This window comes from Strigops habroptila, chromosome 10 (assembly GCF_004027225.2).
Source record: "Strigops habroptila isolate Jane chromosome 10, bStrHab1.2.pri, whole genome shotgun sequence".
NCBI lineage: Eukaryota > Metazoa > Chordata > Aves > Psittaciformes > Psittacidae > Strigops > Strigops habroptila.
The window spans coordinates 40,302,804-40,320,356 of NC_046359.1; the positions used below are offsets into that span (position 1 = coordinate 40,302,804).

The window sequence follows — 17,553 nt, forward strand, 5'->3', positions numbered from 1 at the left end:
TTTAGAGTCCTAATTTGGAAGTGATGAGTATCTTGGTCCTCCTCCGTTTTGACTGACATTCCTTGTAAACCCAGTTAAAGAGATGCCCATTTCCTCAGTTCCCATAGCAAAGGACTGCTTCCAGAGATTATTCCCTCCTTGATATCAATACAACTCTCCCAGAAGTGCTAGAAAATGGAACTCATCTTGCCAAATAAATCCAACCACCATGCAAGAACTTCATTTTTGCTACTTGGAATCTGCACATGTCTTTAAGGGAAAGGGAGGGTAAGAAGAAGAAGATAATCCATTCTGATGTACACACTTGAAAAAAAGTTGGGGTGTCACCAAGCAGCACGGATCCATAGAAATCCTGCGTTTCCCAAGACAGATGGGGAATTAGGACATGAAAACAGTTGCCTTGAACAAACCTGTGAAGTAGCAGCCATTACTTCTGTTCAGAAGCCCTTTGATTCTCTTCCTGTGCAAAAAAACCATCCAATATATTTGGGGAATTACTTCAGGTGTTAGTAAGGAAGAGGATTCAGATTATGTCCCATATTCACATAGAAGCCACAAGTTCTAGGTGCTACCAAATCAAAAACACACATAGATTTTGACATTAATATCAACCTGCAAAATTTAGATGGATCAATGCAGCAGAGACTAACTTCTAGTATTGTTTTGTGGAATATGAGTCCTTTTGCCCAGATACCAGTTCAACCCCAAGAAGTTTTCTAGTGTTCCAATGCAATACCAATACCTCATGTCTCTCTCTCCTTGACTTGTGAGTCTTCTTTCCTCATCCACGTTTAATCTAATGTGTCCTTAACTCTACTGCAGATTAAACAGCTCATCATCTTTTAGTCTCTTGGTCATTCAATAGCCTACTGAAAATAGGATGACAAATGTCCATGCAGAAATTTAATCTCCTGCAAAAAGGGCCAAGAGTCACAAAGTTTGTACACATAGACACTTTAATGCAAACCAAATAGTACTACGTTTCAGTCTAAGGTGCTCCACATCCTCAAACACTCAACATTGAGCTTCCCAGTTTTACCACTCCTTTGAGAAATTCACTTTTAGTCTAAACAACAGAATTAAAAAAGACAGCTCTTTAATGCTTCTCTTTTTTATTGAATCAATACTGTATTTCAATACCAACTGTTACATCTTTATGAGCAACAGGAGCATAATCTGCAAATTTGTTTGTCACTATATAGTACAACCTCAAAACTCTTATCCAAACCCTATGTTTTCCAAAATTAGTTTTCCTCCCTCAAACATGCAACATTTGAATAAAAAAGTCCTGACTTACTCCAAAAAATTCCACTGTGCAGTTATATAAACTCAGATCTCTTGACACCCACTCTGGCTTATGAAGACACAGGTTTATATAAAGGACCTTCAAAAGAAAATGAAAAAGGAATATTATTTTACTGAGATTTCCAGAGGATTCTAACACTCCCATCACCATAGCAGTACACGTATATAAAGACACCGTGTCCACTATATCGTACTATGCAATATAGTATTTCTGAAAGACTCTAACTGGTCTCTGCAAAAGGCTGTGGCATGTTCTGCTGTGACTATATCAGAAAGTACTATGCAGCCATTCTATTTTATTTAAGCCTTCAGAATTAGGAAAGTACCTGTGTTGAAATTATATTTATTAAAAAAAAATATATCTGACTTTAATAAAAAGTGCACATTCTGTAAGGGCAGATTCACCATTTCTACTGCTTGTTTGTTCTTCATTTCAGCTTCAATACCCAGTTTTTCATAACAAACTGCAAGGTTTGGACCACAGAAATGAAGGCTATATTTGCCCTTAATCAAAACACTGTTTTAAAGATGTTGTTTTCATATCACCAACACATTTCAAGCAGTCTCAAGTATTTCAAAACCTCGTTTTTCCATCCTACAGAACCGTAACTTCCAACACTAAATAGGGCCTTTAAAAATAATCTGAAAACAATATACAAAATATTTCAAGAGAGCAGGATAGCGATATAGTTGTAACCAGCAATATGGACATACTAAACATATCTTTCCATTTTATATATGAGACCTCTTGACACAAAAAGATCGTGCATTTTGCATGGGATTTTAGCCCCATATTTGTAAAAGGAGAGGCAGATTTTCAGATAGATAGATTTCTATTTAGCTACCGGAAAATAAATCATGTTGCAAATACAGGGCTGATGCTGCCTAGATTCTCTTGCTCACATCCATGGTAAGTACCAAACTTCTTGTCCTTGCTTCTGAGGTTTATGTTTATATTCAGCATCATTGCTGATGACTGATACATGTTAGCTGGTTTTAAAATAACTACCTTGGGAAGCTTGATAAAAACAGTGCTGAGCTCTGATTTGCTGTGGATATGCTGTTACAGTTTACACAGGAATGTGTCATCTTTGCTCACAGCCAGCTTCAACAGAAAGCATGGAATTGCACGATACTGTGGTGAGCACTGTCACAATGTCTACAACAACGTAGACATTTATGCCCAGACCCAGCAGGAACATGTCTTCAACTGATCTTCCATCAACACTTTCAGTTGAAATTCACAAGTAAATCTTGTATCCATCTCTAGAGAGCATCTTGCAGGAAAGGTCAGACAGCGAGAGAGCCCGTAAAGACAAAGGTGCGGTACATGGCATGCAGTTTCTCTGTGCACTGGGTGCATTTTAGGGCAAGGAAAGTCTCTCTGTAACTGCATGCGAAACAGTTTAAAGACAGGGCAGAAGCTGTTCCAGCAGTCTCCTTGTGCCTTATCCACCCCAAGGGTCAGCTACTGCAACCTTTGAAATTACTCTGCCAGGCAGGGGCACAGCATTATTTCCAGTGTATCCGGATGAAGCACCTCAGCTTGAAGCTACAAAGAAGGATTCTACCTTACCTTGGCTACTTGATGCAAAAGATAATGGTATCAGGCAGCTGGCTGCATAACCGGGAGCTGTGTTACCAAGCTCTCTCCTCAGAGGGAAAGAAGAAAAAACGACTTCACATCAGACTATTACAGACACCAATACCTTTGTCAAAAGCAGAAACACACAGAGATTTTACAAAATACTGGCTAGACACCGTAGCACACTGACTGAAAGGAATAATTCGAGTACAAGCTTAATAAGGCAGGGTAAAAAATCCACCACCTTACACCTAATGACACTTTGAAAATGAGTCTGCTGTGTGTGATTTCACTGATGCCTGAGGGAGACAAAGCTCTTTCTGTTCATGTTTTTCATACTTTCAGTCAAACAGTTTGCTGAATAATCATGTTTTCTGTATTTTAATGGGCGAGGAAGCTATTATACAGAAGGTGTTTCCATATGTGGTAGTTAATAAAGGCAATTCTTACTAATAAGGTTGTCTCCACCCAGTTATTTGATGAAAAGCCCCCCTGTTATAAGGAAAAAGCAGATCCTGTGGCTAGAAGAGACTCCTAGGGCTGCACGCTTCAGTGGCTACTGGGAAGAACTGTGAGCAGATGAATTCCAGGTCTTCTCCAACTGAGTCCAAATCTGTGACATTCACTAGGGTGCTCAGGGTACTAGGAGCACTCCATGTCGTAATCACTCCTTCATATTCACCCTTTTCTTGCTGGTGAAAGACAGTGGACAAGACCTGGATCCATCACTTCAGAAAATCATCAGCAAATCCCTTCAGGAGGTCAAGGTGCTTTCTTTTTTGAAGAAGCATCTCAGTTACTGTCTCAAAAGCTCAAAATCCTACACAGAGAGTATGGCTTGTTTTAGGCTGAGATCACAGATGCTCTTCCAAGTGGAAATCATAAATCGCATGGCAAGGGGGAGGTGGAATAACTGTGGGGGAATCACTCCCAGGCCTGAGACACCACTTAAGTCTTTGTCTTTCTAACCACAGAGCCAAGTGAACATCCACAACTGGATGAAATCCTCACATCCATTCTATCTGTTAGGGCTACCTAGTAAGGAGAGAGAGAAAAAAAAGTCTTGAAGCTCATCTCAGCTTACTATGACATGTTCAGTGTTTGACTACCTTTTAAAAAGCCACATGGAAACCAAGTCTATTGAAGGATACAACTTGCCTCAGATCATCAACATACCCCAGCTAGGCTTGCACAGCAGTGCTACACACTGGTTGCCTCTGAATGTCAAAGTAGGGCAGAGATTGTTCACCTGTAAGTACCTGAGTAGAAAAAAGACCTGCCTCTGTTGCCATTCCCACTTTCAGGAGGACTGACAGTTTCCTACAAGCAGTTTCAAAAGGCACATCATCTCTCCATGGTAAGTATCCACCTGTAGCCTTACAATTATGAATTTCAAAGTATTATGCAAGACATCTTTTTATCCAGGCGTATCAAAAATGTAGAAATTATTTTGTGGAGAGACATTTCTAATAGGAAATACTCTATTTCTTCATGTTTTCCTGGGAATTGTGTTCTGCTGGTTTTCACTATTCAGAATAGGCTTCAAGAAATGCAAAAAGATACAAGAACTAGATGGATGCTTGCAAATATATAGACAATAGGACCAGTTCCTACACATGCAACTAGTCCAGCTGGATGTTCGCTGCCACATGTAATATGTTCCAGGATTTGAACCAAAGCATTTTGAAATCTGGCCGCTAATTATGGGCACTTCCTAATTCAATCTAAGTTTCAGAACTGCTGAACAACTCCTTGTCCTCATTTCAGGGTCTGGATGCTCAGCAGTTCAGAAAATCAAATCCAAAGTGACTCAAGCCAATACTGAAAAATATGAACACCCAAAGTTTGCAGCTGGTTTTGAAAACACAAACCCCTCAAGGCTAAATGCTGCTTTAAAGACACTGCAATAGTTTCAAAAGCCGCATATTTTTGTATCAAACCACTAGAAGGCATAGACAAATGTGGCGGGTGGACTCTGCATCCATACTCCTTCAGTGTGGTCAGTGCAAACAACCCCTCCCTGACCAGCCAATACTGATGACTGGGAATGGAGGGAATAGCAGGACAATCCAGGATAGGCCTGCACAGTGAACCAGAAGTAGCCCTTGCAGAGACAAGGGAAAACAAGGGCTGCTGTTGGATCCTGCCCAGAACACAGAACCCCACCACAATCTGTCCATACAGTCTTGAAGATGTGGAAGGTCCTGTTGTATCTGCCTTCACAATTAAACATGATTCTGACATGATTATGGTGCTGATGCTGTTATATCTTCAGTGCATGATGGTTCCTGGCTCTGTTCGTGCTTGCCTATTGTTCATGAGAGTCTTTGTCTTTGCAATAATCGGAGAACAAGGTGTTCTGGAAGCTCTTTTCAGCTGTGACCTGGTGAACTTCTTACGGATTTTTCTGTAAGGAGGAAAGGAGGGAAAGAAGAAAAGAAGAGAGAAACAACAGAAGAGATAAATCTCAGTCTTTAACAGAAGACTGCCCAAGAGCCAATAACAAACATAACAAATACTCTTACCAGAGCAGGAAGTCTAGTTCATTGGAAAAGAGACTCGCAGTCAACAAGAATGAGCCCTGTCCATCAACCGATGGTTCACAGGTGTCTCCAACTAGTAACTGATAATTGCTCAGTGAAAGGTGAGTTGGTGTTAGGCAATATTTGGACAATAACATTTAAGTATATGAAATCATGGGCCAGAATGCTCAAATGGTGAATCCTCACATGCGATATCAATACAGAAATGAATGACCACAGAAGAAGCTCATTAGTACCCAAGCGGCTGTTACTTCTCTAAAAGATGGACTGGGCGCAATTGTTATTCACACTCAATTCTGCACACATCAATTCTGCAGTTTATGTATGACTTGAATCTCTGGGCTTTTTGTACTAGTGCCTTTCAGGCACAGTAAATTCACTTCAATTTTAGACTTTTAGATGATAAATGAAACATTAACTACAGGCAGGCATGTTGTTTGTATTGTAATCTTACACATCCAAGGATAGTTAATCCTGAATTTAAAAGCTTTGTTATGTGCCAACTGCTGTTTCTCTACTATTATAAATCAGTAATCACAATCCAGGGTAGGGTATCAGAAAACACCAAAATGACACACAGAGACTATGTCAAGAACCATCTTCACTGGCAGACTCCCGAACATTAGATGTCACTGGAAAATGGCCTATTTTCTGAATTCACTCAAGTCACGAATCCCAGCTTTCATTTTGGTAGTTTTATAAATTAGAGAGATTTTGAGCTTATCGGAAATGAATTAAGGCAAACCAGGACCTTTAACACTAAATGAGACCAGGCTTTCTAATTCAAACTTTCCTAGTTGACTGTGTGACCTGACTACAAACTACAGGGTGATAATGTGTCTACCTGCATTGAGGCTCTGAGATGGTAACTTAAGAAGTTCTTTGTCCTTTCTATCTTAATGAGCTGTTAACTCTGAAACTGAAAAATGGTAGCACATGGCATTGAAAATATAGGATCAGCTCAAAATTGATTCTCTTGAATATTAAAATAACATGCATATTAAATTTCAAACACCTATCTTGTTACTGGTTGAATATTCCCCAGGAATGTAAGCTTTCAGTTAAACAACAGTGCCACAGAAGAGAACATAATCAAAGACAAACCAAAAAGTCAAAACCTGGGAGAATATGCTGTCTGTGCTCTTAAAAGGAAGCCTGAAAAATACATGTATTTTGGTTAATAGATTTAAAAGATGCAGAGAAATACTCATTTTAGCTGGCTGAAAGAAGGATGTCATTGGCATCGCATGGCCTGGGATACTAAATGATGATTTAGCATCATCCAGTAATAAGTACAATAGAAGAAAATGAAAGGAATCACCAGAAAGTTAAGTTCAAGCTTTTCATACAACTTACTGTTTGAGTACTTACCTTACAAGGTTATTTTAAATTAGGCATAAGAAGATATTAAACTGATTGACAAGATATTGCATACCCTCTAGAATGGTAAGATGATAGAAATGGAACCTAAGGCTGGTAAAAACATCTATTTCTAAAATAATTACACAGGTAGGCTTTATAAATTCATATGAATAGACAGTAGCCATTACTCACACTGATTATTTACGACAATCATTCCAGCAAAAGCTTACAAAACTGGATCCCTTTTGATATTTTTCATCGCAAAACTTGGTATTTATTTCCAGAACGAATGTGGTCATTGCTCACTTGAGAAGCCCAGGGTCTACAGAACTATCAGATAGTTGTTTGCCCTTCTGAATTTTTAATATAGCAGTTTCATAAACTGCCAAGAGTTTCCCACTAATGAAAGCAGTTTGCAGCTGACCCCAAGTGTAAGGACAGTAAAGTCTTTGTGATCACAATCTGTGATTATTTCGTACAGACAGTAAAGCCAAAAGATGCAGTTATTCTCATGAAATACTGGTTCAAAACTAGCATGAAGAAAGGCAGAACAAAAAAGAAGGGGTCACCACATTATTCCATTCAGCAAACCACAAAAAGTGTTAATTCCTCACTTAGTATAAATGAAAGTAGCTCTATATAGACTGTATGAGGAACTAATCTGCTATGCACTCTAAAAAGACAATCCAGCACTTCTATTTAAAAAGGATTGTGAAAATGCTTCAGAAATTCACTTTCTGGAATATAGCCTTTCAGAACTACTGGAAGGATGGAAATTTCCACTGACTTCATTAAATGCAATATTTAAACAACCATTTCGCTAAAAGGCAAAACTGTTCTTTTTACTGCAAAAAACCATATAGAAGGTGGAGGGAACTGATGCTTTACAGTGAAGAACTTAGCAACTAAATACAGTCAAGCTGTGTTTAGCTTGGAGGTACCGATCAGGTCTTATAATGCTTCAGAGGGGTTTTTTTAACACTTAAACATGCAGGTTGTAAGAGTAGCTGATGAAAGGCAGGAAATTCAAAGATAAGGCTGTCATCGTCCTTTCAGTCATAGCATTTCTCCTCCCTCTCCCAGCCACAGTGAATTAAGGGCAGAGTCACCTGTAATGTTCAATTTCCTGTCCCTTTTTTGGTTAACACCAGCCGTATGTCTTAATTACAGCAAGCTTTTATTTGGTGATGGCAAGTAAATGGCTTTAATATCTGTAGCATTAGCAACATCCTTTGCAGTTAATAGGAAAGAGTAATTGCCATTTCCCCCTGCTTTTTCTTTGACTTTTGTACTAGTGCTGGAAGTCTGATGCTTACAGACTTCACTAGAAAAAAATATTTTAAAGTATTTCTAGCTCTCCTGAGACCAAAGGTATGAGAATGAATCAAACTTCGAAGAGGTGATTGGTATATAAAGCCCACAGTGCTCATTTTTATGTCAAATGTGATAAACTGCTACTAAAGTAGGAATAAGACAAATTCTTCATGTCCGCATGATACTTCGAACAGCAACTGTGGATAAAGGTATGCAAGGCCCCAGGCACCTATTCAGGGAAATATGGAAATGTACATAAGCACCACACACTATTAAGACCTATCTTTTCCTTGCAAGTTTCCTACACAGACAGGAAGCTACTGGGCAGAACTAATAGTTAGGTCATACAAGGCTTTTATGCCATGCTTAAATTTAATCAGGCAAACCATTTCAATTCACCAACCCTTTCTCAGGATCCAAGTGACTTCCATGTAGCTAACCATGTGGTAAAGTTAAGCACAATCCTATCTAATCTGTTATGTCCAGATTTCTCAGGAATAGGATAGCTGGTAACACAGTTTCTCATTCGTAAAGCTGGCTCAAAGTTCCCATGACAAACATTAAAACAGCAGTGATTTTTAAGCTTGAATAAAATAAAAAAAGGGCGACCTTCAGTTGTTAGTCAAGAATGTGTTTTTCAAAGCCTTTTCTAATAGGAGTTAAAGGCATTACTTGCTTTAGCTCTCCTGATACCGGGCATATCTGTCTGTTACTGCTTCTATATATAAACTGTTATGCATCAGTCTTGCCTCCTCTGCATTAGACTCAGAGTTGTGATGGCTACAGTGACTTTGGTCTGTTCAGCTACACCAATAGTACAATAGAAGTAACACAAAATAAATTCAAGTTACAGCAGAAGGTTTTAGTGTGAGAAAAATTAAATGCATGTAAAGGCCCACTGACATTTTAGCAGATATCAAACCTTGTTCTGAAAGAAACAAACATTTCCCTGTGAAGGGGAATCACCCCCAACACACACTCACTTTTTGGGGTGAAGTATTCCAGTATAACTTGCCAATTGTAAACAACACTTAAATGTGCCAAGTGCAGTTTCAGACATTAAAGCAAGGCAGGATTTTGCATTCTGGCACCAGTTTTATGTGAAACTTGTAATCGGTCTCACCATCAAGACATCCGGGGAGCAAAACTACAAAAAAAAGAAAGTCTTCTAGACAAAGATTCATGAAGTTTCTGCAGCTCTGGGGCAATGCAAATTCTGCGCAATGTGAATTTTCAGGGCAAGCTGAAAGCCAGTCAGCAAAAAATCAACTTATTTAAAAAACAACCACCATTCCCAGGGTGTTTTGAGATCCAGTGATCACTCATTTCTCTGTGGGCTTCTTGTATGCAGAGATAAATTGCAACTATTCAGTGAGTTAAATTACGAGGGGGCACTATCTTAGGAGGCTGATGGGATTCTATTAATTTCAGTGGGCTTTTAAACAAAGTGAAAGGCCAAAATGTGTGCAATGCTGCCTGCTCAGAAAGAATTGAACTGGGATGAAGCTGCAAACACAGCTCCTTAAAAACCTGACAGGTTACAGAGAGACTGTACTACAGCACTTCCTACATTTCTACCTGTGTGGAAAGGAGAAGTATTTATTTAACTATTTGGTTTGCCCTTTTTTTTCTCCCCCTCAGCACTTTGAGGCTAAAGCGTATCCATATCCCATTAAAGTTTCCATCTAACCTCAAAGTGACAGAAACTGGGAGAAATATATGTGAAAGGCAGAAGGGGGTTGACACTGATACACCTTTTAAAAATAAGCACCTTTGTGAAATATTCATTTCTAAAACAAATCAGAAGTGGTTTAATAAGCATCGGGCTACCGGAAAGCAGTAGCTTTTTGCCACAGGCCACTTAGTTGCATTATAGAATTCATACAGATGGCAGACAGAGCAGTACAATCTTCGTAAGCTTAAAGAGGTGCTGCTGTAGACATGCCAACATCATTTAAATGTTTTAAGAGCTTGTCTTATTTTTCTCCTCTTAGCAAGGGAATATTTTCCTTTGCTGGTGTTTATCTTCCAATTTGGTATTGATATTTAGGGAGCAAAACTGTTCTCCATGAACAACAATTTATAGACACACCAGTTACAAATTACTGTGTCAGATCTTCCTAAACAGCTTATATAGCATTTTCAAGCATTGCACCACCTCGAGGACATCTCTGATGTTTTGTGTTTCAGAGCAACAGGTTACAGCTACTATGTATATATATAAAGCAATAAATAATGGCTTTTGAGTGTTTTCTTTCCTGGGAGGACAAACCCACATCAAGTGTTTAAGGTACAGACTTCAATGACTGTGCCATGCCTGACCCCTTGCACAGCACAAGCCACCTCTCTGTCTCTTTCTACCTATGCTGATTTAAAATCTGCTCGGAGCAGAAATCATTTCTTTGCGTGCATTTTTAGGAACCCAGAACAACAGGAACCTGACCCATTATTGAGATTATTTATATCCAGTTTTGCTGCAAACAACTGGCACGGCTTTTGGAAAAATCACGTTGTTCCACAGGTTTTTCCATGCTCTCATTTCCCCCAAAATGGCACATTTCATTAATATTTTAATGTGGTTTTCAGATGCAAGGACAGAAGGAATTAAAGAAGTGCAAAATCTTATTCTCAGCACTACTATTCATTTTTCAGTTGAATGCTGAAAAACTTTTAACCCCTAAGAAACATTATAAATAGATGCTGTCATATACAGCAGTCATCACACGATGGCTAAATCTAAATCTTAGCAATCAGCAGCGAAATTATCCTCCTAGTTACTCTGTGAGCTTGGTATTTACCACCAAGAGACAAAAGTTACATACTGCAGATGGCTGGGACAAAAATGATTACGCGTCAGTTCTGGTGTAACACGAACTTGGGAGTTGGACTCAATGATCCTTATGGATCCCTTCCAACTTGAGATATTCTATGATTCTATGACTTGCCCCATGTCTTGAGTGGAGCTGTGTTAAGTCAGCAGGGATGGTATCTCCTCACACCCCACACAGCAGTGACTATGGCAGAGGCAACCACAGAGCCGCGTTCCTCAGGCAGTTTTCCCCTTGAAGAAGGTAGAAAAACCTGTCTTTAGATTTACGGTGTTTCACCACAGCATCCAGCTTCAAAACGTGAATTAGAACCAGTAACTCCTAACAAAGATAGCTCACTGGAACCGGTAAGAAGTAAATTATTCACATTCCTTAAAACAAAGCAATGGCTCAGGCTTCACCAGGCTTGCAATTTGAGCTATGGGAGAGCTGCCCTGCGCCTTATCTGAAATTCATTAGCTGTAAGGCATGAAGCCTCCTCTGTTAAAGAGCTGCTTCACCTCTCCTCCTCAAGAATGCACACATAGGGCGACTGCAGACTTGTCCGTATGTAGGCACCCTGGGAAAGCAAGGAGCTTCTATAGCTCAGAGGCACAGACACCAGAAGATATCAAAGCAACCCCTTTATTCTTTCCAACTACATCAGCAGATTGTGGGTGAATTCCTGCACTACATGACTTTATACTCTACCCATAGGTATTTTCCTTATCATCCAGTTCTTCTGCAGAAGGATGGCCACTCTGTATATTGATTAAATATCATCCACTATTAGATGAAAATACTGCCCATGATAATGAATTAAACAAGTATTTCACTGTATATAGAGGCATAGTCATGGACAAGGCTACAAGGACTCTCAAGATAAGGAAGGCATGCAACAAGAGGACCAGATATCTTCTTTTAAACCAATGTAGGCCTTCCTCCTGTTGATAAGGCCTGAGAAATAGGTAAACCACTGCAAAACAAAACAGCTCGAGGAGCCTCTCAGGGTCATAAATTAGCCCAAACAAGAACATGCAGTTAATTGGAAGGACTAAACACATTCCAATGTCCTTAACTAACAGATTGCCATAAAAGGATAAAATAAGTGGGAGTATTTCTCCCCAAACGACCACCATGACCCGCAGAGACCACTCCTCCAACTCACAGTGCCTGCACCGCGTGCAGCCTTACCTACCCACATTACCACGTGCAACGAGTAATGAGAACTGGGTGGGCATTTCACAGCATTATGATGCAAATGTATATAATAAAGGTATATCAGCTGCAAACTGTCTCTTCTCGGTGTGCATGACAGGCGGAGCGATGTCATGCACCCGGTACTGCAATCAAGTCATGTCGCTATCTAACCTGTCATTCTGGTTGGAGAGTTTATCTCCCAGATTTTGGTGACATCCACATGGCAGCATATATTTTGTCCTGAGACAGGCAAGAAACTGGAGAGAAGATGCAACAGAGCTGGCTAAAAGTGGAACACAGTGCTGCTTTCAACCAATTCCCAAACATCTTGCGTATTAATTCACAATTGCAGCGTCATTCCAGACTTTAAGATGGTAAGAATGTTCAGAATGTAAATCTTCTGTTTCTGGCCTTGGGCTCCAAGCATTAAGCGCTGTTTCCCCAGCAACATTAAATTCTGTGTTGGAAATGTTCAGAAACGTTCAGAAATGTTGTGTTCACTAAATATACTTATTTAAGTCCGAGATAACAGAAAACTTTCTATTACATGCTCCATAGAGGGAGACTTTCATTGCTGTTGCCAACGTCGACACACCCCATCTTAACTACTTCAGTATTTTATGTATTAGGAAAATGTTTCAACACAACTTTTTGTACGGCTTTTGATTAGTATTTTCATTTCTTTCTTTACCTTGCTTGATAGAATTTTATCTTGAGTGTAGAATTACTCCAAGCTAGAATTTCACCTGAGGGTTTTGGCCTGGACATTGTGCTTACAATTATTACAGTTTATAATATTACCTGAGACTCAAAAAAATAAAAAGGCAGCATTTTTCCTCTTTATCAATTATGCATATACTTTTCCTGGAATAATCTATGCATCAATAGACTATCTTTGGAGGAGCTTCTTGGCATTCTGGCTACTTGCTATTAAGCTAGGGCGGAAAATCAAAATTAATCAGTCTTACCAGCAAGAGTTGGAGAGCAAAAGTACCCTCACAAAACTGTCCCCGGGGCTCTGCTCCACACCATCATCTCTTGCATAATCAGCACTTACTCTACACACAGAAGATCTGGTGCAGATTATGGATCAGAAATCTGCACTCTCCATTCTTATGGCCATCACTTTTCATGTCAGTATCTCATAGGCTTGCTTAATCCCTAGGAGTAGGTATACATCAGCACTATTCAAGTTTACAGACAAAAAGGTGGAGCTACTCAGAGGTTAAATTACTTTTCTCACACCAAGTAACAAAGGGATTTTAAAGTGCGGATCTGCGCTTTTTCCACTAGAACAACACTTGTATTGTGTTTTTTGCGGTAGATGCTTTAGCCTGTATCCATAGCACAAGTAAGGAAAGCAGCCAGCCACTCTCCTTAGATGTTTGACAAGAACAGATAGTAATCTCTGTGACTGGCTTTCACAGTCACAGTCATTATGCTCCCTGCGGTATTTTACATTTAAAATGCCTATGTAGTTACTTCTGCAAGCTTCTTTACAAAAGAAGCCAACTAACATTTGTTTTTCCACAGCCTTACTTAAATTGATGCCAGAGGGTCATCTTTAGAAGATCTTAGTGAGCTAAAAAAAACCCAACCAAACAACAAAACCAACCCAAACCCAAAATAAACCCCCCCAAATAAACCAAACAATCAGAGGAAAATAATAGGAATAAATTATTAAACACATTCACTGAAATATAGACTAGTTCAGAATTAAGTCCTCTATCTGTAATTCAAAATGAAGAATCCAATACAGGACAACTTATAAATGAAAGTTAGTGGGCAGGTCTGTGTGAAATTTAAGACTGTGAGGATCACTGATGTTACATTTTTGACCATATTCACCACAGTACAGTTTTATCATCTTTGCTATTTAACTTCAGCAACAGTGTGCTCACCACAGGACTCACCTAGTTTATCTATATGTTTATTATTGCTGTGTATTTCTCTGCTTTCAGGTGAAATAATTCTTAACCCTGTGTCCAGCTTCTACTAGTTACTATTGCTCACATGGCACAGAAATTGTAAAAAGGGGAAAAGATCTCTCAAGACTGAGATTGTGTAGCGCTTGAGGATTACAGTCATCAACAGCTAAGATTTAATGTGATAAAGCTCTATGGTTTAGGCATTGGAATGGTGAAATTAGTGTTACTCTAGCTTTCCTATAGGTTACAATTTTATAATTAATCTTGTTTTTATCTTTTCTATGATACTTAAATATGCAGAAAGCTATGTTGGTCTGACAAGTTAGCACTTTTATTGTTATTCTGTATGTTTCCTAAGGCCACGAAAGAGACATTGGCTTCCCATACAAAGATGTTACTTCATAGAAAAATTTCTTCTTGTTCAAAACCAAATTGGTTTTAACTCCCACAATAGAGGATGATCAAATATTACAAGATGACACATTCCCACTGGGGATGTGGATTTAGGAAAAAGCTGAGCAGCAAGCTTACAAAAAGCCAAGCCCTAAAACCCTCAGTTAAAACATCCTGTAAAGAGGATTGGGTTCAGCTACATCAAATCCTCTACACAAACACAAAAGACAGCTTCTGATGGAAAACCTTTTGAAATGGACAACCAGACTTCAGGAAATTCAAAATTTGCAAAGAACTGTAAGGAAACAGGTTAAAAGAACTGCGCGACATTCCAGTTTAACATCTGACGTCTAAGGTGTATCACTATATGGTGTACTCTAGCTGACAGGCTGCCCTCAGTGGGAGTCAGGCATGCATCTGAGAGCTTTGTGAATTGGGTCTGGAATTTCCAACAAAGTGAATGAGGCTTATGGAAAACTTAAGTACTTATACAGGAGCTTCTCCATCAACACCTGTGTTTAAGACAATCCTTAATGCGCTTCTTATATACCCAAGTTTCATTTGGGTTTTTTTTTCCTCCCTGAGTTTCCCAAGACAGTAAAACCTGGCAAAAAGTCTCATTCCAGAAATGATATTTCCCTTCCCAAATATCTAAATGCTCTGCAGCTACTGCCTGAGTGTGAAATGACACTGGCCAAAAGGAGTGGAAAAGATTGCAAGTGCTTGAGTAACACCTTTAAATGTGCCACTGCTCTTTAGCTGAGTCATGCGAATTAGCCACAGCCATACTCCTACCTAAGCTGCAATTGCGAAATGCACTTTGGTATCTAAGCCACCATCAAGAGGCAGCACATTTGACTTTGTGCTCACAACAGCGTAGGCTCAGAGAAGATCATTTCACAAGGTGCAGCTGTGTGACTTTTCAGGCAGCAGTAACTAGGTCATTTGCAACCATCTGCTCTTCGCCTCCGTCTCCCCACGGCCACCACCGAAGCTGTGCACTGATTAGTTTTCAGCTGCTAATCAGTGGAAACACCCTCTGAAACTCACAACAGTCAACAGCCTCTGGACTCCTGAGGGGGAGATGTGATTACCAGTAAAGGTAAAATGTTTTCTCTGAGAGAAGATCCCCTGTGAGGCTTCTGACCTGCCCTGTGTGCAACAGCCCTGAAAAGAACAATGTACTCTTCATCTCACTCTTCAGGCAAAGAACAGAGGGTACATTAAAAACTGCTTCCAACTCTCCAACAAAGTATTTAGGCACCTTGTTAATTTTGATCTGAGGAATCAAGCATCTAAATGCTTGGAGATCCGAACTTGAAAGACCTGCCTGAGGTCTCATGGGAAGTCTGTGAGGGACCATGGAACTAAATCATGTTTTCCCAAGCCCCAGGTAAGCATCCCAACCACTGCAACATCTCTCCATGTAGCTTACTACAATGTCATTGAAACTTCATCTTAAATTGTGAGAAGATTAACACATAACTCCAAGCCAGAATGGTTTTATTTCATTTGTCTTGAAGACTGAGAAAGCAAAATTCATAATACCGTATGCTCTTCAAACCCACCAGCTCTAACCAATGGCACAACTTTGGGCTTCCTTGTGTACATGTTTTCCACATATATATCTACTATTCCTTTTATAAGTTAAAAAACGTAAATAAATCACATTCTTCAAATGAGTTGATTTTAGCATCATGGAATGATGCTGCTTTAAAAACCAAACCATTGCATTATCACAGTAGTGTTACTTTGACTTAACTGGTACTGTAAAAGGATCCAGAGGAAAAACTCATGTAGATAAACAGTGAAAGAAAATACCTGTAGGCCCATGAAAGGTGCTCAATGCGAAACAAATGGCAAGAGATTATGATCTAGTTTCTCCACTGCTGGTTGCAATTCTGTATCACAGTACCTCAGCTAGAGCTCAGAGCGGTATCATTTATAAGGTGTGAACAGTGTGCAGCATTCATACAGAGCATGTAGAGTCCACACTAAATAAGGTCAAAATAACAGCTCACAGAAACTATTACTCACTCTCATGAATACGTAACCACTGTGAACAGTAGCCAGCTAAATGGGGCAGCTCCTAAAGTATAGCAAGGACAGTTCCTCCCAAATTCCCTATAAGCAACATTGACCCAGTGACTGGTTATGGTTGTCAGCTCACCTGTACTCAGCTGCAGCCAATCGATAAGATATTTGCAACCCTATCAGCAAGGATTAGACATAATTCTAAGGGACATATTCTGTAATTCCTGCTTTTCAAGATGTATGACAACCATATAATACAGCAGAATTAAAGGAACCAGAAAATGAGATCCTTAGAGACTGATTTTTTGGGTTAGAGGGTCATATGTAGTGTATCTGAGGCTTGCAGCTGATGCTGCAGGGATGCAGCCAGGCATCTCTGTGCAGTTGGTTACAGGGTTGGGGTCTAATGGTCACAGTGCCAAGCAGGTAAGACATGAAAATGCACTATGCCCTGAATCCAAGTATGGTGATGTTCAAAACCAGGATCCCAAATAAAATTGCCTCATCTTTATGAAAAGCAGAGGTCATCCCTGCACAGATACTTTTTTTGGTGCATTTTTTTGGCACAGTCAGGGACAACTGAAAAAGAAAGAATGAACATCACTATGGGATATGAACTTCTGGGATATGAACTTGCAGATGTGAAGAGGAAAAAGGAGCAGAGACATTAGCACTGAACTCTGATGTACACCTGCACCCGAGCACTGCAGACTTACTCTTCCCTTTTCTCCCAGCAACGTGCTAAAAGTGATAACTCAAACAGTGTGTCTGACCTTGTCTAAGCACTGATTAAAACACATGTGGGAGGCAGAAGGGTCAAGGGCTGGTTGTTCACAACTCTTCATAGAAGTCTGGTTCACCCACGTTTTCAATTTGTTTTTAAAGGTGCAGGCGAGGGTTTACACTGACGCAGCTGCAATGCAGAGTGCCAGCGCTGTGTGCAGCAGCACCAAGGGCTGTCAGCACTAACATGACTGTCCCCCACTTCTGCAAAAGAACGAGACCACTGACGGCAAGGCAAGATGCAGCGTTTTGCTGAAGCTGGTTGTCAGCTTCACATTCTCTTCTTTCACAACATGCAG

At 39.8% G+C, this 17,553-nt stretch overlaps 1 protein-coding gene across 5 annotated transcripts in view; it reads right to left on the reverse strand.

The window, feature by feature from the left end:
* Positions 1–1,002: 1,002 nt before the first annotated feature.
* MTA3 (metastasis associated 1 family member 3) overlaps positions 1,003–17,553 on the reverse strand; it is a 136,041-nt gene continuing 119,490 nt past the window's right edge. For all 5 annotated transcript variants that reach the window (XM_030499822.1, XM_030499824.1, XM_030499821.1 and 2 more), the window contains one exon: positions 1,003–5,297. In XM_030499822.1, the coding sequence (XP_030355682.1) occupies positions 5,162–5,297 (136 nt within the window). In that variant the 3' untranslated portion in view covers positions 1,003–5,161. The remainder of the gene's footprint in view (positions 5,298–17,553) is intronic.